Source organism: Mycetomoellerius zeteki, unplaced genomic scaffold, assembly GCF_001594055.1.
Source record: "Mycetomoellerius zeteki isolate Tzet28-1 unplaced genomic scaffold, Tzet1.0 scaffold35, whole genome shotgun sequence".
Taxonomy (NCBI): domain Eukaryota; kingdom Metazoa; phylum Arthropoda; class Insecta; order Hymenoptera; family Formicidae; genus Mycetomoellerius; species Mycetomoellerius zeteki.
The window spans coordinates 593,886-615,817 of record NW_017257338.1 but is presented as its reverse complement, the minus strand read 5'-3'; the positions used below and the strand labels follow the sequence as shown (position 1 = coordinate 615,817).

Below are 21,932 nucleotides of genomic sequence, written 5' to 3'. Positions count from 1 at the left end.
CCAAATCAATTTTACTTATATTTTTTTCTTTCTTACTTTCTTCATAATACAGTTTTCAATATAATGTCGGATTACAGTGTAAACCGATACACCTATCTGTAAGACAGACTATAAGCTAACTTAATTTTTATAGTGTTACGTTATAGTGTCAAATAGTCATATCTGAGCTGAAGATACACAATTGTGTATGCGAAAACCCTCAAAAAAAGCGCGTTACACATTTGCGTCTTGCAAAAAAATAAAGTATGCATATAAATCAATAAAAAATATTTTATATCAAAGTAAAAAGATTTCAATAAATCTTGTATACATTCACCTGCAAGTATTTTGTATAGATGACTCCTGTGAAAGAAAAAGAATAGGAAAAATTGCTATATTATTTAGTAGAAGACACTTTTTAGTTTATATTTATGTTTCTAAAATTTTATTTTTAGTTTTTGTTTAAGAAATATTGTCCAAAAACAAAAGTGATATGTTAGTATCAGTGTTCTGACCTTCTTTTATACAATGTATTATAAGATCTTGTATTACTGCCTTCTTTCTCGATCTGTGGCTTAAAGCTATAGTAATAATCAAATAAAAATAGTCTGGCGGCACACGAGGGTGAAACTGTTATTTAAGTTAAAACTGTTATTTAAGTTACAAATAGTTTAGATAGATATATTATCGCGAAAAGATATACTTTGACGTGACTATTTTTCGCATTGTTCCATCAAATCTGTTAATTGTTCTTAAGTACACTTCTGAAATTATGAGCTCTATTCATTAGTAGACATATGTATAGTCAAATGGTAAAATTAATCTTCAACAGTGTAACGCGATGAGATAATGCCCCAAATTGACGCAAGCTTTCTTTTGACAACATAAAGGGGAATGAATCTAAACGCTGATTCTCTAAGGGAGGACAGGGTATCAAGGAAGTCGTTATTGGCTCCCGAGGCCATGCCGCGTATTGTTGTCGCCGGATGAAACGAAGAATCACTCAATTTTATGAGATAAACGAGGCAAAGAGATCGCGCGGATAACTAATGCATATAGCTCAGATTTCGATGGTCAAAGGGAATAAAGTGCTTAAAAAATTGTATGTAAGCACGTGTTGAAACGGAAATAAAGAGACTAATTATCTAATTATAATTCTATTATACAACATAACATAACATAATATAATATGTATATTTGTATTAAATAATGTTATATAATATTTATATTATAATGTATTGCTCTATAAAATGTACCTAACAAATTTGCATAGAAAATATTCTTGAAATTAAATTTAAATTAAAAATAAGAATTTGATCACTTGAGTTAAAGTATACCAATAAAAATCAAATTACATTACTAGTATTATTGTTTAAGTTATAAAACAATAAATTCTTTCTTCATCAGAGTTTGGTGTCACATAAAATTAATGATTAAATTTGAAATTTCAATTATTTAATCTATGATCATTAATTAGACCAATCAATATTAAATTATTTCACACATTATTTTTGAAATGTCTTAAAAACTTCTATAGCAGATTATACGAACGTAACTGGGAATCACTATGTACATTTTTTCTTGTCTTTTAAGGAAAACGTTTTTTGCCATATTTTCAGCGGAAAGACATTGCCTCTTTTTTTTTGTCGTCAAGGAAGTGGATCACTTTCGGAGATGACAACAACGCGATTTAACAGACACGGGAAGGTCGTCACGCGACAGTGGCAAGGGGTGGCGAAGGGGTTTGCGCCGCTCTTTGGTGGTTGTATATCAGGGGCGTCGCGTTATTGGCCCCCGAGGCGCAACCGGGCTTTGTCGGCTGGCACGCAGCTCGTCGGATAAACCGAGCCCCAAGAATTGTTGACTTTTATAGGATAAACGGAGTAAAGAGAAAGATAGAGAGAGAAAGATGAGAGAAACTGTTTCATGCGCGTAAATGTGTACGGCAACGTTTTATACATCTTGGCATGAATCCGCGCAAACGAGGAGCCGAACGGTGTCGTAATCAGTCTAAATATGCAAACGTATGAAGTCATTTAATTTTTGCTCACTTAATTCGCGAAAAATGACTCCGTATCTTTATTTACGATAGGAGTTGCAGAGAAATCGTGCGTTATAAGGATTAAAGTTTTTCAAAAAGAGATAAGCTTACGATGAGTGCATTAAAAATCTGTATAATGTATTTCCATGCCGTAATTATATAAATCTTTATGATTCTATAAGTACGCTATGGTTTTTCAACGTGTTCGTTACTGTAAATTACTGAAAAAACAGTATGAATCGTATTCGTGCGATATGAATAAATGTATGTGCACTTAATTTATTTAGCAGACATTGGAGTGAGTGAATTTCTTTGAAATCCAGAAAATGAAACTATTTGAAAAGAAATTATATTGCAATTATTATCTTGCAATTGTATCTTAACGATTTGCAATACAGTAGTACATATTTCAGAAAAATAACAAATCTGCAGAGTTATGGTGATAAATATATTTATTGACTCTTAAACCATTACTTTCTTCTAATTTACAAAACTATAATATGTATATGAATTCAAAATCTTTAGGAATATGCAAGCCGAACATTTTAAGATCTTTATTAGAAAAATTTGTTAGTCCAGTAGGGTAGATAGAGAGGCTATTTGAGCATAGGGGCAAATTGGTCAAATGCAAATATCTAAATAATCAAAATATATGTAGATACGTCTATGCTTGCGTAATGTAGCACAAAGACAGAGATTACTGTACCTTAATACAATAATCTGTGTCCGGCTATCAACAGCCAAATATGTGTGCGCTTTTTCGTTTTTGTATATCAAAAGTAAAATTATTAGGTGAGTATTCTTTTTGGTCTATATGGTAATTAAAGCGATTGATAATAATCAAATGTGTATTTTGGTTATAAGTTATTATCGTACTTTTTAACTTTAATGTATAAGTTGTTATTTTATTTACGGTTTTTCAGTTATAAAAAAGTATTTCAATCAACACCGATATGAGGCTTGTTGGGCCAGTATCTCATAATTAATCTTGTAAACTCAGCTGCTTAAATAAAATCTGTCTTTATATCAATGCTTTTTATTCTGTAACGATTAAACATATATTTTTCATTATTATTATAAAGAGTAAAAATTTTAGTTTTTCTAATTTTATTAATGAAAGCATTTAAAAAGAAAGAATATTAGAAATATTATTATATTTAAGATGCAAATAAAAATGTGATTAATATACACATAATCCTTCCATGTTTTTAATAATATACAACCTCATTAAACGATTATCTTCATGGCTCAACTTATCCTGCGAGGATGCTCAACATGCCCTATAGGTAGGGCATATCGGTTCACTTTACATCCTCGTAATTATTTGTATTAATGTATTTTTTTTTATTTACAAGATATATTAAGGATTTATAAGTACTTAATTATTAAGCCAGATGAACATGCAACGTTTTAAAGCATTTACTATTAGTCTATCATAATTGTGTAAAGATTTATAATAATTTAAAGAAAAAGTGCCACACCACACACACAACAAGCCCCGCTCTACTCTACTACCTGAGAAAATCCAATTTTGGGGATTTTGTTAATATATATTTCTACATTAAAACTAACGAAATCATGCGAATAATCTTAACATTGGAGCACGAAAAAGCGGAATTTTTTTTATTAATTCTTTGAGTTTTTCAAAACTATTAATTGCAGATTGCCGATAACGATTGCAAGGGATTAATAGAATGATTTTTTTCATACGATATTTCTATAGGTTTCCACAGATATTCTGTTATTTAGTTTGTCAATGTTATAGATATTTTATATTTCCAAGAAAACCTTGCATTTTCAAATAATAAACTATTATATATTGTTATGTTTTAAGTATTTTGGTCAATGTTTATTTTAATGAAAATAGTTTATTATGATAAGTTAACAATCTTTATAATGATTGGCATAAATGCCTTCAGAAATGTATAGTCGGATTTGAATTCATACAGTATATAAATAAATTGTGTTTTAAATATTTATACATGCATATTATTATAACTTGATATAAATATCATGTACTCTCCTGATTTTATTTGAAGGCTTTATTAGTCATATCGGAGTAGCACTTTGAGAAATCTATTTTTTTATCGTCACAACAACCGAGTATCGATACCATATTTGCATGATAAAGCCGCCTATGAGGCAAGCAGAGACGAGATCGAACACTCACGCCTTTATACAGATAGCGACAAACATTCTGTACGACCAAATCAATGCGGAGATTCGATACCTCGTTTTATCGAACTACCAAGTTGCACGGACTCGATACAAGACAAACTGTATTGATAAATCTTCAATGAAAACATTAGTATTATGTTTTTCAAATAATTGTCAATATTCGACGATTTCTTCTGCAAAATATTAGGCTACTTTTTGAACGCATGAAATGTACGGCACCAAAAAATTTTCGATACAAAATTTAAAAAATTACACAATTCGTAATTTATGATAATATGGGATTCAATTACTTCTTTCTTAAATTAATTTTACTTAGATATTTACTTAGATAATTTTACTTAGATATTATCCAATTGGTTTAGAAAAAGCAAATTCTCACTGCCGCAATGAAACGCTATGGTTTTAGACTATTATTGATTTAGGACATCTTTCGTTCAAAAATGTTTCGGTCGGGTGAATTAGTGAACTGCTGGATATTGAAATGCTGGATAATCTTATTTTCAGGGACGGAGACTTTCGACATTTCTGAGTGTGAAGTATTTCATCCTGACGGGGAGAGGGGGGGATTTTAAAATAACAAATATTTTATCTCTTTTGTATGTGCGAAATATATTTCCACTTATACAATCTAGCCAAGTACTGTTTTTTGTCAAATCACTCAAAATTTCTTAAAATTTGTAAAAAATTAACACATATTTTTTAAAAACTCTCCAAAGGAAATCTCCGTTTATGCTTATTTTTCATAGATTTACACTCACAAAAAAACACAGACAACTATAAAAGCTTTTGATGTTTTAACAACTTTCTAAAACTTTTAGAGTGAATTTCATTCTAAAGAGTGAAATCTCACTCTTAAAAAAATTAAAAATTGAGTCATTTTTTTCCAGAACTGATTCAATTTTCACTCTTTAGAATGAGATTTCTTTCAGAGAAATTAAAGAGTACAGGTGACAACTATACAAGTGTTATATGTAGAATTAAAATACATAGTTGAATAAATTAATGTACGTCAATGAGTCAATAAGTAATTTAATTTTTATCATCTTGATTGTTAGTCTGTATGGATGGTTTGATTGAGGTGAATGTATTTTTTCTTCGATCCGGATATTGATCATCCCCAATTTTTCGAAGTTATTGCTGAGTTTAAATTGTGCATTAAAATATTTAAGAATATCGGAGAAATAATAGTGGAAAATAGGAAACACCCAGTACTAGATTATATTAAGTTTTAGATACTTTGTGCCAAAAAATCAAAAGAAAAAGAATTAAAGGCCCCCTTAAACCCCTCTTCACTCTAATAAAAATAATTGAAAAACATTTTAATTGTTGAGAGTAAAATTAAGATTATTCATTAACTTATCTATCGTGCGTAGTTAAACTATTTTATAGTTCCAATAATTATAAAATGATTTATTTAATTATGTTACATTAATTTTATATATACAACTTGTATGGTTGTCACCTTCATATTTTTTTTTACTATCGCTATGTCTTTCCCTCTGATCTGAGAAGAACCTTACAAAATATTTCTTGGAACCGTGTCTGTTAAGTCCGTATCAAATTTTGCAGATCGATCCGACTATCAATTTTGACTGCTAATATATAATAGATCAATCATAATGATTCAACTTCATTGTTATTATAAAACTAGCTTTTCAACAAATATAAAATATAAGAACGTTTCAACTGAATCTTCCTCAACCAATTAATAAATTGCAATAGAGATTAAATTTTAAAAGTGAAAATTAAAACTTGGAAATTTAAAGAGTAAGATTATTAGGATGCATTGTTAGACCAATGTGTAAAACAATATCAATTTTTTAACTCAAAGTTATCGTTTCTCTTTATTACTTTTATTACATTGCTCAGCATTTTCGAGGTTAAAAATTAATATTATTTACTTTCTGTCTTTAAAAAAGTAAAGTGTTATGTATAACATTTTATTTTTTTATACGTAACAATTTTACATAGCAACATGAATAAAATCGAAATATAAGATTCTTAATTGAAAATAAAATGCAACGACACATTGTTGTGTCATCGAATTATTCATAATCGACAAAATTCGGCGTCTTAGGAAAAGGAAAAGGGATGAAAAAAATTATGTAAGAAAATGGTAGGAAGAATGGAAAGACTATACGAGAAAAGAACGAGAAACGGAGAAAGAAAGTGATGTGGAGAACGCATGAGGTAAAGAAAGAAGACAGAAAGAACGAAGAAGATGAACATCGGCCGATGGATCGAATATAGAAGGAGAGGAAAGGGTTGAAAGAGTGAGAAGAGACGGCAAGAGGGCGGACGGATAGGGAGGGAGGGTGAGACGGGTAGGGGAACCAGAAAAAATCCGGGGATTTACGCGGAAAGGGCAAAATATTCCCCGCCCAGGCTTCATTCAGCCTCCGATTACGGGGTGGCTTTGGGTGAAAAGCACGCGTTCCCATTGGCCGAGGGGCTAATATGGCGGTGTTAGGGGTTGCAAGGTGGGGCTGATGTACGCGATATTAAGGGCTGCTTTCATGTCCGACGAGCCAGTGCGTGGTGCGCCGTCGATTGACGCATTTTGAGTCGTGAAGGTGGAGAACGACGTTCGGCGTCCTCTTGTCTCTCCTCATTCCCTATCTTTCTTTCTTTCGTTCGCTCGTTTCCTTTCGCGTATGCTCTTTCGCCTGAAACGCATTCGACGGAGGTACACGCGACTCGGCGGCAGATTCAATTTGCGCGCGTGTCACCCGGGAGAATCTATGATTTGCCAGTGATTTTCGTGGATCAAGGACTGTCATTTCGTAGTGCGATTTATTTGCAAATCGCGGGAGCTTAGTGATTTCCAGAGAAGAACGACATTTACGTCAGATATGGCCCAGACTTATAATCAGAAGAAAAATGTGTACAGCATCGATCAAATATTGGGTCATGACAAAGATGAAGGTACGGTAAAATGTCTTTCTTTTTTCTATCAAAGAAATACGCGCAAGTTATTTGAGTGAGTGAATTTGAAGCATTCACAGAATTCTCTATGCTCTATGTTGACTAAAATAAATTTTTCAATTATGAAACTTTTTTTATTAATAGAATAAGTTTAATCGCATCATTAATAATAACAAAGAAATAAATATGTATGTTTTATTTCCATTACATTAAATCAAAATATTGAAATTTTATATATATAATATTCTGTTACCGTTTACCTACATTGTATGTAATTATAATGAAATTTTAAAAAACAAAAGAAATAATTGTTGAAGTAAGATTAAATATAAATATCTACAATGTAATAGCATAACTTTAATTTTTTCATTGACAAAGTTTTATTGTAAAAATCATTTTTAAGCATTATTACTATATAATCGATGATGATTTTAATTAGAGACATTCATTATTTGACTTTCTTCTGACAAAGTTTGATTATAAAAGAATCGTTTCTAGGATAATAATTCTACTGCAATAATTGATTATGATTTAAATCATGAACATTTATTATCAATAAATTATTCTAGCCTTTCTCGAACCAATTGTTTATCATTTCGCATTATATAAAATATTATTTGCATAGAAAGATAATATCTAAAAATAAAAAAATATATTTAATTCATTACGTAAAATCTTTAATTATTTTGTTTATTTAATTTTTCATTTCTTTCTCTATTGTTTTTATTGTTATACAGATTTTAATGATATATATAAGTATTTTTCTTTTTAATTATTTGTTAATTGGTTAATTATATATATCAGATTTATATATATCAAATTTACAACGCGTTTACTATGATAAAACAATCACGTCTTCGTTCACGTAACGGACGTGTACGATCGTAATGACCGTAAGATCGATAAACTTTACTCGCTTTCGGAATACTTGACTCGTTAACAAGGAAGTCCGTTACAGATTTTATTGCTTCGATACCATACGTGAAAAAGAGCCGGCAGGCTTTTTTTTGCTGTAACAAAGTAGGTCATCTAGAGGTGAACAAACACTGATCGAATAAATAACGAATTAATATAGAGAATACAAACTTTCATTTAAAGTTCGGAAGATATTTACATCATACAAGATGAAAATAGAATACTTATTAACTTTCGATTTGTTTATGAGATAGGGGTTATATTACAGAGAGTTTTTAATAAAATTTTCACATTTCTTCGTTGCTCATTCATTTAACTTATATATATATATCTTAAGGTGACACATTCTGGTAAAATGAGATTATTATATCTGCTTTTTATCACTACACTTGGATTACATCAAAACATTTTTTATCTCACTTTCGTCAAACTTTAAATATATGTATACTTATTTATTTCATTTTAAATACAAGTATATACTAGCTCAACCATAAAGACTAGACTTTTTATTTGATAAGAGTGCACCATGCAGTAATTATTCCACAAATGACAATTAACTAGTTCTTGAAGTTATTAAAGACCTCGTTTTGATATATATGTATATGTAAGTAGACAGATTTTTTTCTTTATAGGTATATTTTAATAGAGATTTATTTATTCTTTTTTCAAAAGTAATAACAGAAATTAATTATAAATTTAGTATATATAATATAATGATAAATATTTATAGTTTATATAAATTAAAATAAATACATATATTTGTTTCACTAAATATATTATCATTTATATTTTGTAATTAATTTCTGTTGATATATACTTCCGAAAAGAGACTAAATAAAGCCCTATTAAAATATATCTGTAAAAAATCTTATATGTACAGATATTAAAATAAGGTCATCATTAATAGCAATTTTGAATCTTTAATGTTAGTTATCTATTTTATTTTCCTTGAAAAAAAAATTTACAGAGAATTCTAACATTTTTGTCGTTTTTTCCCAAAACTTTATTGTTTGTAAAAGGGAATGTATAAGCAAATAATAAGTGAAAAAAAATACGGAAATTTACTTTAATCTCAAAAGAGAGAGAGTTGAGAAATTCAACTTCAACTGCAGATTGAAAGAATTGTAAACTTTGGCACGATAAGGGAAGATACGAATCTCATAGAATACGCCACCAACCTTAGGATTGTGCGATTAAAGGCAACGTAACGTAATTAGGTCGTCGCGGGTTATAGAATCTGTGGCGACGATCGGTGTAACGTGAATTTACTACATGCTGTTGCGACACGCGAATAGTAAATTGCATGCGCGTGATTAGATTGCGGAGAGGCGCACGAACGGCGGATTGTTTCGATGCGTTCACTTTTGCAGAATCGTCATGGCGTGATGAATCGTGTTATCAAGTTTAAAGAACTACATTGTTACGTGTACAGGTTGAGCTACAACCGTGGCTTATGGGCAAACAAAACAAACGGCGCGCGCGATCGTTGTACCCCACGTTTTTATTAAATGCACGAACACGCTTTTGCCTTTTATTGCTCCAGTCGTTTTTTTATATAATAATATTGTCTTAATAGAAGAATATTGCGATCAATAACTTACTTTATAAACTGTTGTAAATGAGGCTATTTCTGGTTTTTAAACTTCAGAGAAATAATTAGAATTATATAATTATTCTAATAACTTAATAACACTTGCAATTAACTTAAATATTTAATTTCAAAAATAGATTTTTTTATGAATATAGATACAAAGTCTATTTTTTCAAAGCAATATTAAAAGAAAGATAAAAGGCTAAGATAAGCAATAAAAAGGTGTCAAATAGAAATAAATATAAGTTTTATTTTAAAAAACGTAATGACGTTATGATTTTATTTTATACTTTATAATTTATTTATTTTGGTTTGGCTGAAGAAAATTGGGTGAGACGAAACTGTCTCATCATTAAGTATGTTTGAAAATAAAATTTATGTTCATTTTTATATGATACTTTATGATTCTTTCTATTGCTTGCTTTTTGGATCTTCTTTTTTTATTATTCTTTTTCTTAACTTTTTTTTATAAATTTTTCTAATTAAATAAAATTATGATTTGATGATTCAGGAAGATATTGAGAGTAAACAATTGTAATAAATAGTCCTTTTTTAACATTTTTTGTTAATGAAAAGTTGTTTTTGAAAGAATGACAAACTGCAAATCGAAGAGATCATGTGAACGCATCCTGATTTTCAGATCGTATCTAATAATAATTGTAATGATTGAACGATAACGTTATTTTCAATGTTACAATCTAAAATAGTCGGCTTGATAATATTTTTATCTTGAATTTTTCATTCTTTATGAAGGATATATTTTACTGGAGGATTTACTTAATTTTTTATTTATATGCGATCAATGATAACTGCTGTAACGCGAATTTACAGCACGACGTTAGACACGCAAACATATATGTACATATACTGGACGTATATTGTCTCTATGCAATATACAAATACAGAAATGCTACACGTAACGTGCAAGCACAAAATAATCATACGAACAATGTTCTGGATATTATAATAAATGTATAAATTACCAGAAGCGCAATTTATGTATGCTTGCAATGTTTGTATATTCTCAGACGAATCGTTTTATACCTATTACATTGTTATAGGTATATCGTTGTATATCTATTATAATTCATGATCAATTCTGAAAGTAAATCATTTTACAATTATATCATATTTATATTTATATTGTTATAATAATTGTAGATATTTTATGGCTATGGATATTTTTACATTTATTGTTACATTATTATTTTATTACCATTATATATTTACAAAAGAGAAAGAGGAAGAGAGAGAAAAAGAGAGCAAAAAGATATACGAATCAGGAATTTAAATTTTATATGAAATAAAATTTAATATAAAATAAAAATGTACGACTGAGTTCTGTAATAATTTGCAAACGTCAGTAAACAGCTTTATTGCTGAAATTATTAAATCAGATTATAAAATCACGAATCGAATCTTTATTTGAGTCAACAGGGACCATTATCAAGTATTAATAATGTAACATACTTTATACGATTATCTATACTTTTCATTTTTGAAAAATGAATATGCATATATTATTTAAATAATGATGTGTCTATTTACTCACATTATTTCAGTGTATTCAAGACAAATATCTTCTCTCTAAGTTTATACGTTTTTACATGGGAATCCTAAGGGGCTTGTATTTTATAAATTTTTATAAACGCTCATTTCACAATATTTTTTTTTAAAACATAGTCTCGTCACGTTTTATCTCGTAGAACATTCGTGGCCGGCGTATTAACGTAAATCTTCTAAAGGATTTTATTAGATTTTCAGCGTAAAGTCCTCGGCCACTTATAATCCGCTCCTGTCTCACGAAAGTATATTTCGTCGACTGAACGGATCGCAAATCCCTTTTAACGCTTAACGCTTAGGCATATAATCCGCATAGACGCATAGGCACGGACGTTCCACTGTGAGGACGATGATTCCAAATTGGTCTGGTCGTACAAAAATATTTTCCATTCTTCTCCAATTACTGTAAAAACAAGTTGTAAAAACAAGATAAATTTACTTGATTCATACTTATTCGGTCTAAAATTTAGATTCTTTTTTCTTCTAATTTTTGTAATTTGAGAAATGATGATTGAGCAAAATACCATAGCTATAAAATTTCGATCATGCCTCAAAGGAATCTCAACGTGACAATGATGAGTTCTATTTCTCGAAATTCTCTTAGTTACATAATATATTACTTTTAAATTTTCGTAGGTTAATACATTATAACAATAGGTTAATACACAATAGTATAAATATGAACAAGAAGAAACGATTTCTTCCATGTATTATATTTATTATAATAATATTATAATAATACATTATGTTTATTTTTTCAAAGATATTATTTTTTACTATATTTTTGAAATTTTCGCATATAATGGAAAGTTTAAGATCCGCTTATAAACGTGATACCAAGAATAACACTTTAAGATAATACAATTTTCTAGGAAAAAGCTTATATGGTCGAGAGAAAAGGCTGAGTAATATACGAGTTTAGGTATACAAAACAACATAAGATCAAAAACCTTGATATTGAAATATTATAAATTGCGTCTACTGATTAAATTACAACTATTATTATTCTTTTTATTAATATTTTTCATCAATTGTTAAAATTATTAATTTTATTTTGTATTTATGAATCGTTGCGATTCCTCTCAATCATCTTAATAATTATGCGGGCGTTTTTATCAATGACTCTATACCTGCAGGCAATTTCTTTGGCGCCTCACGACATAATGATTCGCGACATGTGCCCGATCGGCACGGTAAATAAATTTTTAATTTCGCCCTGCAAGCCTCACCCTCTCGACTATCCCTACTCTGCCCGAGTCGCCTGGTCCACATCAGGCGTCGGCGCACCGTAGATTTAATAAAAAGCAGTGGAGAGCTAAGCATCAAGTGGGTACTCCATTGTGCCCCAGCATAAAAACATTGAAATCTCTCTATTCAGCTTGGATTAGTACGACGATGCCTCTCTCTGTGCGTATGTGTATGCGTATATGCGTGCGTGAATGCGTGCGTACTTGTACCGCCGCGCCACGCCGGCGGCGTACATACGTTTTCGATCGTATCCCGATTCATCCTATCACGACTGCTGGCTATGTATCGACACCGAAAAGTAGGATTAGCATTATTACGCATGAGTAGTAAATGCTTGTCTAATTAGTCTGAGCGGAGACACGTAAAAGGATGTGCATGCGTGTTGCCGGGGTTCATCGTATGATCTCACGGTCATTCGAAAAGATTACAAAAGATTTTGGTTGCCGACCGAATTTGTTAAATTGAAGTGTTCAAAATAACAAATTATAAGCAAACTAAATTAATGAGGGGCCAGAAGAAAAATCAAAGTATTTAGCCTAGGTAGTTCTCAATAGAATTCATTTGTGTTATTTTAGGATATTTTAAATATTTAAAATAACAGGCATCTGCATAGCTCAGAAATAGTTTTATTAACAAGAGATTAAAATTATATTTTTTTAGATTATGTTTAGATTCATTATTTTACATTCATACCGTACAAATAAAATACTTAGGTATTTAAATATTTGACTAAACAATTTACCAGTTAATTAACGAGGAATGGTACTTAAGAGCCAACTAATTTATGATAAAAATTAATCGGAATTCTATTTAACATTCAGTGAAAGATAGATTTTATTTATTAAACTGGGTATTATATTTCGAAGATGTGGCAGCGTAACGTGAACTGATTTCGAGGGAAACGTTTACGAAGCAGATTATAATTTAATGTGAAACTAGTCGAGGTATGTGCACGTAAGCGGATGTAGGCGAAGTTGTAGCTTTGTAGTTCCCGCTTCGGTCTCAGATCGTTATCCAATTATAATAGGTATATTAATCTAAAGAGCTATATATAGTCAACTAATTAATAATTAGCCTAGTTCGCGGTAGTAATGAGGGCGCAATTCATGTTGGTTTTATCAATAGATCGAATGTTCGAGTCGTTTACAGCATGCAGACTTAACAGTATTTCATTTATGTAAAATATTTCACTTATATAAAATATCACGGCTACACAAGATAAAATAAAAAATGAAATTAAACATTTTTTGATAACTGATGAACTTTGGTAACATTATATTAAAAAAAAAAGACGTGCCGGCTGCGTGTCATTTGAAATTCTCCACAAAAAAGTTTGACCACATGAAAAGCATCTCGATATTTTCTAAAGGACCTATAGAAAGATGCTTGTCTTGCAAAAGACGAGAAAGTCAGAGAAAGATCGCGTGTATTATTATCAAGATTACCGACAAGGGAAAGTTCAAAGAGGAATAATAAATCGCGTGGCAATTTGTGACGCGCGCGTGTGTATATATACGTACACAATATATCGCTTCTTACAAGTGTCAAAGAGGTAACAAGGTTTATTGCAATGCTCGATTTTTACTGCCTATATTGCTTTCGCTGCGACATTACCGCGATGTATTTTTACGAAGAGAATCCGTGAGATATTTTCGCACTTTTCTGCTCACGTGAATACCGCGCTCGGTATGATATCTTCGCGGCATTACAAACCGATGGCTCGTTCTCTGCGAGCTTCGTTTTTAAAACTCGTTACGATGAATTTATTTTTAACGCCGTCAAGTGCCTTTTGAAATTATATGCAGATCAACCGATTTGTTATTATCTGAGCGTTCGTGCAATATCAAGCGCATTGCACAAGCGTTTTTCAAACGTTTTTTTGCCGTATCGATTTGACCGTTGTAGAGTTGCAAGTTTTATGGCAAAGTCGTTGAAATAATCGTCGTTGATAATCGTCAATTATCTAAATTTTTTTTAAATACGAAAAATAAAATATATAAATAAACTTTTTTTTCTATTTATTAATATAAATTATAATAATATAAATAAGATTCTTTACATTATTGATAAATTAATTGTATCAAAATTTTCGAGAAGATTCTATTATTTTATCACAAAATTATTCATAAACTTTTATCTTTCACACGTGATTATCCTATGATGATCGCAAGAAACATTTATTTTAAAATCAACATATCACGCGATTCGATTTCTCACCTGAAACGAATCGACAATCTATATATCCGACTATTATGTCTATGTGTAGTTTACTTTAATAGGGCTTTAAGCCCTCGTTAATGCTTGCGCAAAGACGAAACGAGTGATCATGGTAGGAAATATGCCTGGGGTACGAGGTGGGTGCGATCGCAGAAAGCCTGGAAGGGTATGCGCTGCACGGGGGGGGGGAGAGGGAGGTTGCAAGGCTTGTTGCTGTATTGCGAGAGGGAGAGGAGAAGGAGATGGAAGGGTGTAGGCAGTATGCACTCGTGATATTTGCTAATCACTGACAGCGACGGCTTTTAAGTACTGTCGAGCACATACGTATAATGTGCGCACTTACATTTGTAGGGTATTTCGCGGGCGTGTACACGCGGGCGTCGCCAGATGTATGGAGCGGTGCAAAAAAAAAAGGGAGAATGAAGCGTCGGGTGAGGCTTAAAAATTGGCAAATCCGCCGATCGGACGTCATCGGCGTATCGGTTATATCGGTACCGGTCGTTGTGCGGCTTAAAAATGAAATTGCGCCCGTATCTCCCCGCCGCCGCCACCGCCGCCAGAGTTGGCATATCAAGCAAAACGACAATTTCGTTTTGGCAACGCGAGCGATATGGCTTAATCGCCTCCCGATCGCTTCCCGCGCTCAAGTATCGGACGTACCGTTTGACATATACGCGCGTTTAACAGGCGAGGATGCGCCAAATAAATTTCGAGGATTACAAATTCTCGCGTCTTACGGAAGATAATCTTCCTTTCCATTAGTTATAAAAGTATCTTTGTTTTGATGTCACATTACACCGCGTTATGTTTGATATGTGGCTCTAAATAAATTAAACATATGTTAAGAAATTTTGTGTTAAATATATTAATTCATTTAGTGCATATTTTATTATTGGTTTTAGATTATTATTAATCTTTATTATACACACACACACACACACACACACAATAGTACGTTTGCGTCCTGTGTATTTCTCTTCTTTGAAATACTAAGAGACCTAGCTAAATAATGGTCTCTATCCTTTTTTTTTTTGAAACAACCTTATAAATACTTTCTAAAGATACTAAAGTATATGTAAAAATCATTTAATAATTTTTATATATTTGTATAAGTGATGAACATTAATCCAGACACGAATGACTCATCGTGTGTACAGTGGAAAGAAATATTTTGCTGAAATATTTAAAAATTTAGCCAGAAATAGATATGAAAATAATTTTGTTGGACTGTCAAAATAATTGTGTAGGACACTCAAGTAGAATAGCGATGCTATAAAAAATTTTGACATTCTAACAATTAGCTTGAACATTCTACATAATAATTATTTTGATGGTAAACATAGTGATACGCATCTGCGGCCCTGTGAATTTTTTATGACCCACCAACTCATAGTCGAAAATATAAAATCATTTTCTGTTTTATGAAAACAAAATAAACGTTATGCGGAATTATTCAGAAGACTTTACTTATTTCTAAATACTTTTAGATATTTTAGTAAAACCGTTCTTTTCGTAAAAGTAAAAGATTGGAAAATCGTTACGTATACTAAAGATTAATATTAGACAATTAACAATATTCTTTGTGGAAACTTTTCGTTAAAAAGTATTCTTTGAGAAAATCAAGATGAGATCGACGTACGCTTTAGAGTTTGCGTATCACTGATTTCAGACCACGCGACATCGTCTGACGCGGTGGTTGATGGTGGCGATATGGAGCTCGGTCACCTGAGCGATCATCAGATCAACGACGCGCTGCACGATCCCTTAAATCTGGGTGAATCCGACCGACCACGCAAGGTGCGAAGATCGCGTACAACTTTTACGACCTATCAGCTGCACGAGCTCGAGAAAGCCTTCGGGAACACGCAGTATCCGGATGTGTTCACCAGGGAGGAGCTGGCGATGAGACTGGACCTTTCGGAAGCTAGAGTACAGGTATTCTTCATTAACAATTCAATCATTGCAGAAATAAATAGGTATGCCGCACGAGAAGAAAAATATTGCGATAATGAGGGAAATTCTTCCAAATATTTAGATAGAAAGATAGTAATACAAAATAAGTTAGAAAGTTTAGTCATGATATAGCTCTCAATTTGACAAAAGAAGAATATAAATGCGTTAGATCTGGAAGGAGTTTAAATAATTTATACAGGAATACAAAGTAAGAATACAAAGTAACCTCGAAATTTCAGCCATGCTCTTAATTTAAGAAAAGAAAGATATGAGAGTGTTAGATATGGAAGATTTTTAATCTACACATAAATGGAAATTTATATAATTTTGAAATCTATATAATTCTTGTCTATATTGGAGATACAAAAATATAAGAGGAATAAAAATATAAATGGAACGAATGTAGTAAATGTCTAATATAGCTCAAAAGACGATGAGTATCTCATGTTCTTACCGTTATTAAATATCGTGTTTCAGAAGAATAAAATACAGTCGCGACACTTCGACTATCATGTACTTTCAAGAGATATTAGTTCATGCCCTTTTCGCAATGACTGATTCAAATATTCCACAAATGCGGCTTGAAGAGAATGAGGGAAAGAAGTCAGGCCAGATTTTGCCAGACAGTTACAGAAGTATAATTAACCTTTCGTCGCTTTGACTGGACGAATTCACAAAGCCCGTGAGGCACGCGAGTGTCGCTGAGTTTCGCGCATTTGATAGTGGCAAGTTTCGTAAGTAGTTTTAATGATGAGTTTTAGATTCGGTAAGCAGGATAAAAATTTAAAAGGCTAACTCGGAGCTCGCGCGTAATTTTGATGTTAAATATGAGGATTATTTAAAAAATTTGTGACACAATAATTTTTTTGCTTACATGGCGATAATCCATGTAAGTAAAAAATGCTCTATAAATAATGTTTGTAACAAAACATGTTTGAATAATACCTTTTTGTTTATAATTATGAATCAAATTTTATTTTAAATGAGTAAGAATAGGGCCAATATACGGTCGGTTGATCTTAGTGTCTAATAATAAATAATATTTTTATATGTAAATTCTACATCTTTCAATTATATATACTGTGTATCGTTTATTATTAAACTTGAAATGCAATCATATATAAATTAAAGCTAAAATAATATCACAATTAAATTGATCGTCGTTTAATAATAATGCTACTAGCACCTTAAAACCGCGGAAACAACTTGGTTCAATAATTTATTTCGGTATTTACAAAGAATTTATTTTTTACATTTTTTTGTCTTGATAAAATGGTTATATGAAATTATACAGTGATTAATGTACAATAGCGTCAACTAATTTTCACATGCAACAATTTTCACGAGAATCGATTTATATGTAGATTGTGCGAAGTTTGAGGAATATCACAAGCATCCTTGAGCGCTTGCAGGATTACGCTTTGGCGACTCAGCCTTAAGGCGCAAGTCACTTAACTAATTAGAGACTATTGTTTCGTGAAATATCGTGCCGCCGTTTTCCATTTGTAATTTTGCGAAACATACACTACGCTTCGAATTCGTCAATAGTTAATTTCACAGAAGAAGAGCTATGCCTCGTGTAGAGTAATAATCTGCTTTAGATTTTAAACCGACGTCCTTGAAAATTCGAGTACGTTGCAGCGTTGGGGTGTAATTCAATTCACAGAACGGAACGGATCGTTTCGTATGTACTTTCCCTTTATCTCCTTTTAATACGTATTATATGAAACACAAATTAATTTTTGTGAATGCAAGAAATATTCCAGTTTGCAATTAAATGACGCTGTGTACGGAGTAAATAATTAAATTATATCGGTAACCCCAATTATTCGTAAACTGATGATAATTCGTTTGAGTATTGATGAAATTAATGAGTATATAAGTAGTATCTACATATATTATACGTAAATGAGTACAGAAAGAATATTATAGCAACAGAAAGAATATTAATTATAGCAACGATTTATAACAAATATCAAATAAAGAAAGAATCTTATATCGATTTTCTTAGGAGCTAATATTCTCAAATCATTGCGTTTTTAGAATCACCCGATTCGATTGTTTTAACGTATGCGACAAAGAAACTATATGTTTAGAGGAGGAACGCACACTTACGCATGCATTTTCTATACGTACGTATATATCATGGATGAGTGCGAGGGGTTGCATGGGGCTGCTGGCGGAAGGGTGACGATGATGTTGAAAAGAGACAGAGAGCATTCCGATTGGCCCATTGTGGTACAGCGGAGCGACAATGCCGGCAATTGGCCGTCGCTCGACAAAACCGCTAAATGATCCGCCGCGGCGCACAGTGGTGCCACGGCCACTTTATTTCAATCTAGGAAATCCTCCGTACCCCTTCCCTTCCCGTCCCTCCACTCACGCGCCGATTCCAGATGCGAAATTACCCCATTTTTCAGTATTAACGACTGGCCGATGTATCGACGATCGGGCGCGTATGGTAATGCAATCGCGAGTCGTTTCTGACGTTTCCTACGCCCCGATAGATGATTTGCCACCACCGGACATTCTGATGGAATTTTTATGGATTACCATGGACGTTACGACGCGACTTCTCACGAATTTATTTATGTTAAATCTGCGTTAAAAGGATAATGTCTTCTTTTAATACCCCTTTTTTTATTTTCTTTCTAGTTGTCTTTTATCTAAAACAAATATCATGATAGTAATGATTTCCAAATTGTATAAGTGTATTCAATCACCACTTAAGCCTTGAGAAATATATTTTTTAAATATTTTTAATAGGTTTTTAAAAGAATAAAAATTTTTTTTAATAAACAGTATTATTTATGATGAAAAAGTTCATAAAGATTTTCTTTAAAAGGATAGCATTATATTAATTTAGAAAAAAACTTAATAATTTGATAGAAGGAATATATCAAAGATTTAATTGATGAGTTATATACGTATATTGAATCATCATAACTTAAGTTTCGAGAAATATATTCTTCTTAAAATTTTTTAATTAATGGTTTTTAATGGAATAAAAATTTCTTTTAATGAACAATATTATTTATAGTGAAAGAGTTTATGAAGAAAAGTACAGTATTATGCTAATTTAAGAAAAAATTTAAAAGTTTAATAGAAGGAATATATTTAGAGATAAAACTGACAAAGCGTTATTTAAGAGTTTTAAATATGACGTACATCGATGTAGAAATATTGCCGATTTCTATGGTAAATTGTTCAAGAGTTTAATAGAGGATAGAGTTATGGAAACGCGTTGGTGTTGCAAACTTTCGAGTTCGTGGTGGGTCGCTTAAATGACGCAAGGTTTGGGAGCACTTAAGCGTTAGAGGCTATTCAGGAGCGATTAAATAATTAACAGCAATTAGGCAATTGAATTTCCTGCTTCCCCCCGTGTCACGCAATGTTGACCTCTTTCCTGAACTTCAACATTATTCCTCTTTTCTCTTCTTTACTGCCACTTCCTTCTCTCGGTGCACCCTTGATTTTATCACGTTGCCTTGATTTTATTCTGTAATCTGTCGAACAAACTTGTTAATTTGTCTTGATTCAAGGGGTTACTATAAGTTATCATTGCATTCGGGTTTCAAATCATTGTTATACAATCGTGGATAAAACAGTTGTAACATTCTTTTTTCGACGAGTTTCGGAGTGTAGCTTGCTCACCGAGCGATTGATTCTTACTTAAGGTGGTTCTCTTTAAAGATAGATCGAGTTATCATAGAAATATTTAATTTTTTTCTACAATGAAGTTGAAGTATCAAAATTGACGTGTGCAAAATTCTACGTAGGTTAATGATGAAATAAGAGAAAAAAATATAGAAAATGTAATCTTTCACGTATAACTTAGTGACAGATATGGCTCGTAAACGCTTTTTTGATTAACTGCACACAAATCTTATACTTTTCTAAAAAAAAACGAGATCATAATAGTTTAAAAAATTAGCCATTCTGGAAAGATATTTACGTGCATAAACTTGCATATAAATTTAATCTCGAAAAGTAAACATAATCTCTTGTTTTCGCTCAATGAAGATACAGCTCTTGATTTACTATCGTATGTTCCATACTATTTCATTATGATATGCATGTAGTTTTAGTATTTTATTCAAATTATGCAAATGTTTGTAATTTTGAGTGGGCCCTGGTGAGCCCATCGTTGGCACCCCACATTTTCAGGACTTTACTAAAGAACCACCTTAAGAATTTAACTATTTATACGTTTAACTTCTCTATAGAAGCAAGGCTGAATTCCGAAACCCATCGAAAAAAAATATTACAACCTTTCTGTCCATGACTGTACATGATAGTAGGAGTGTGATTTAGTTTTGAGGGTTTTTTTTCTCAGAAACTGATTTATTTAAACAACGTATCACGTAAATGTTTAATAACTGTACGATCAACATTTAATTCTCTGGCAAGTTCTGAAGTGGATTGTGCTGGATTTTCGTCCAATAATAATTGCAAATCTGCATTTTCCAGCTTTTGTCGTTGAAATCACCACATTTGAATCGACAGAACCAATATACGTGTCTTAATTGATGGAGCAACATCGCCATAAGATTCTTTCAGAATTTTATGATTTTCAGCCGCCGTTTCTTTCTGATTAAAAAACAAAAACGATGCATGTCGAAAATGCTCTTTAGGAAGCTCTATTTTTTAAATGGTATATAAACACGATGTTTACTGCGTCTATTGTTTATAAACGACTAAATATCATGGAGTAATATTAAAGCATTAAGAAATAATAGCTGTGATTAGAATGTCTTCGACAACATTAGTGCAAATTACCCTCAAAACTAAATCACACTTCTATTAAGTTATAATCTTTGTAGTTCTAGTTAGATGCACGTCTTTTTCAAAGAAAAGACGCGATCAATATATTAATTTATGATAAATTGATCATAAATTGACAATCAATGTGATTATTATTTTCAGTTTCAGTTTATTATTGCATTTTAAATTCGACCAATCGAATCAGTGTGCACTTTATAGAATTGAGAAAATGTATTTGTGTGTAAATCTACATATGAATATTATTAAGTATCAAGATCTGTTTCGATCGAAAATCGAATTCTTCCTTAATATTGAAAAACGATGCTCAATTGAGTTATATTGAATTAATAATATAAAAATGGGCTAAGAGCAATAGCAAGATCTTAATTGTTATTATTAAACCTTCATTACAATATACATTACAAACGTTTCGACTCTTGAAATTAGATCATTTCCAATGTTAGAATTCTTTCTCTTATTTGATTTATTCTTATGGATCTAATTTTTTACCGATCTAATAAATTCATTTACGAAGAAAATAATTATTCAGATGCGAAA

At 31.5% G+C, this 21,932-nt stretch overlaps 1 protein-coding gene across 1 annotated transcript in view; it reads left to right on the top strand.

Annotated features, from left to right (window-relative positions):
* Window positions 1-6,758: 6,758 nt before the first annotated feature.
* hbn (aristaless related homeobox homeobrain) overlaps window positions 6,759-21,932 on the top strand; it is an 18,036-nt gene continuing 2,862 nt past the window's right edge. The window contains exons 1-2 of the mRNA XM_018452580.1: window positions 6,759-7,123; window positions 16,327-16,592. Of these exons, the coding sequence (XP_018308082.1) occupies window positions 7,051-7,123; window positions 16,327-16,592 (339 nt within the window). The 5' untranslated portion in view covers window positions 6,759-7,050. The remainder of the gene's footprint in view (window positions 7,124-16,326; window positions 16,593-21,932) is intronic.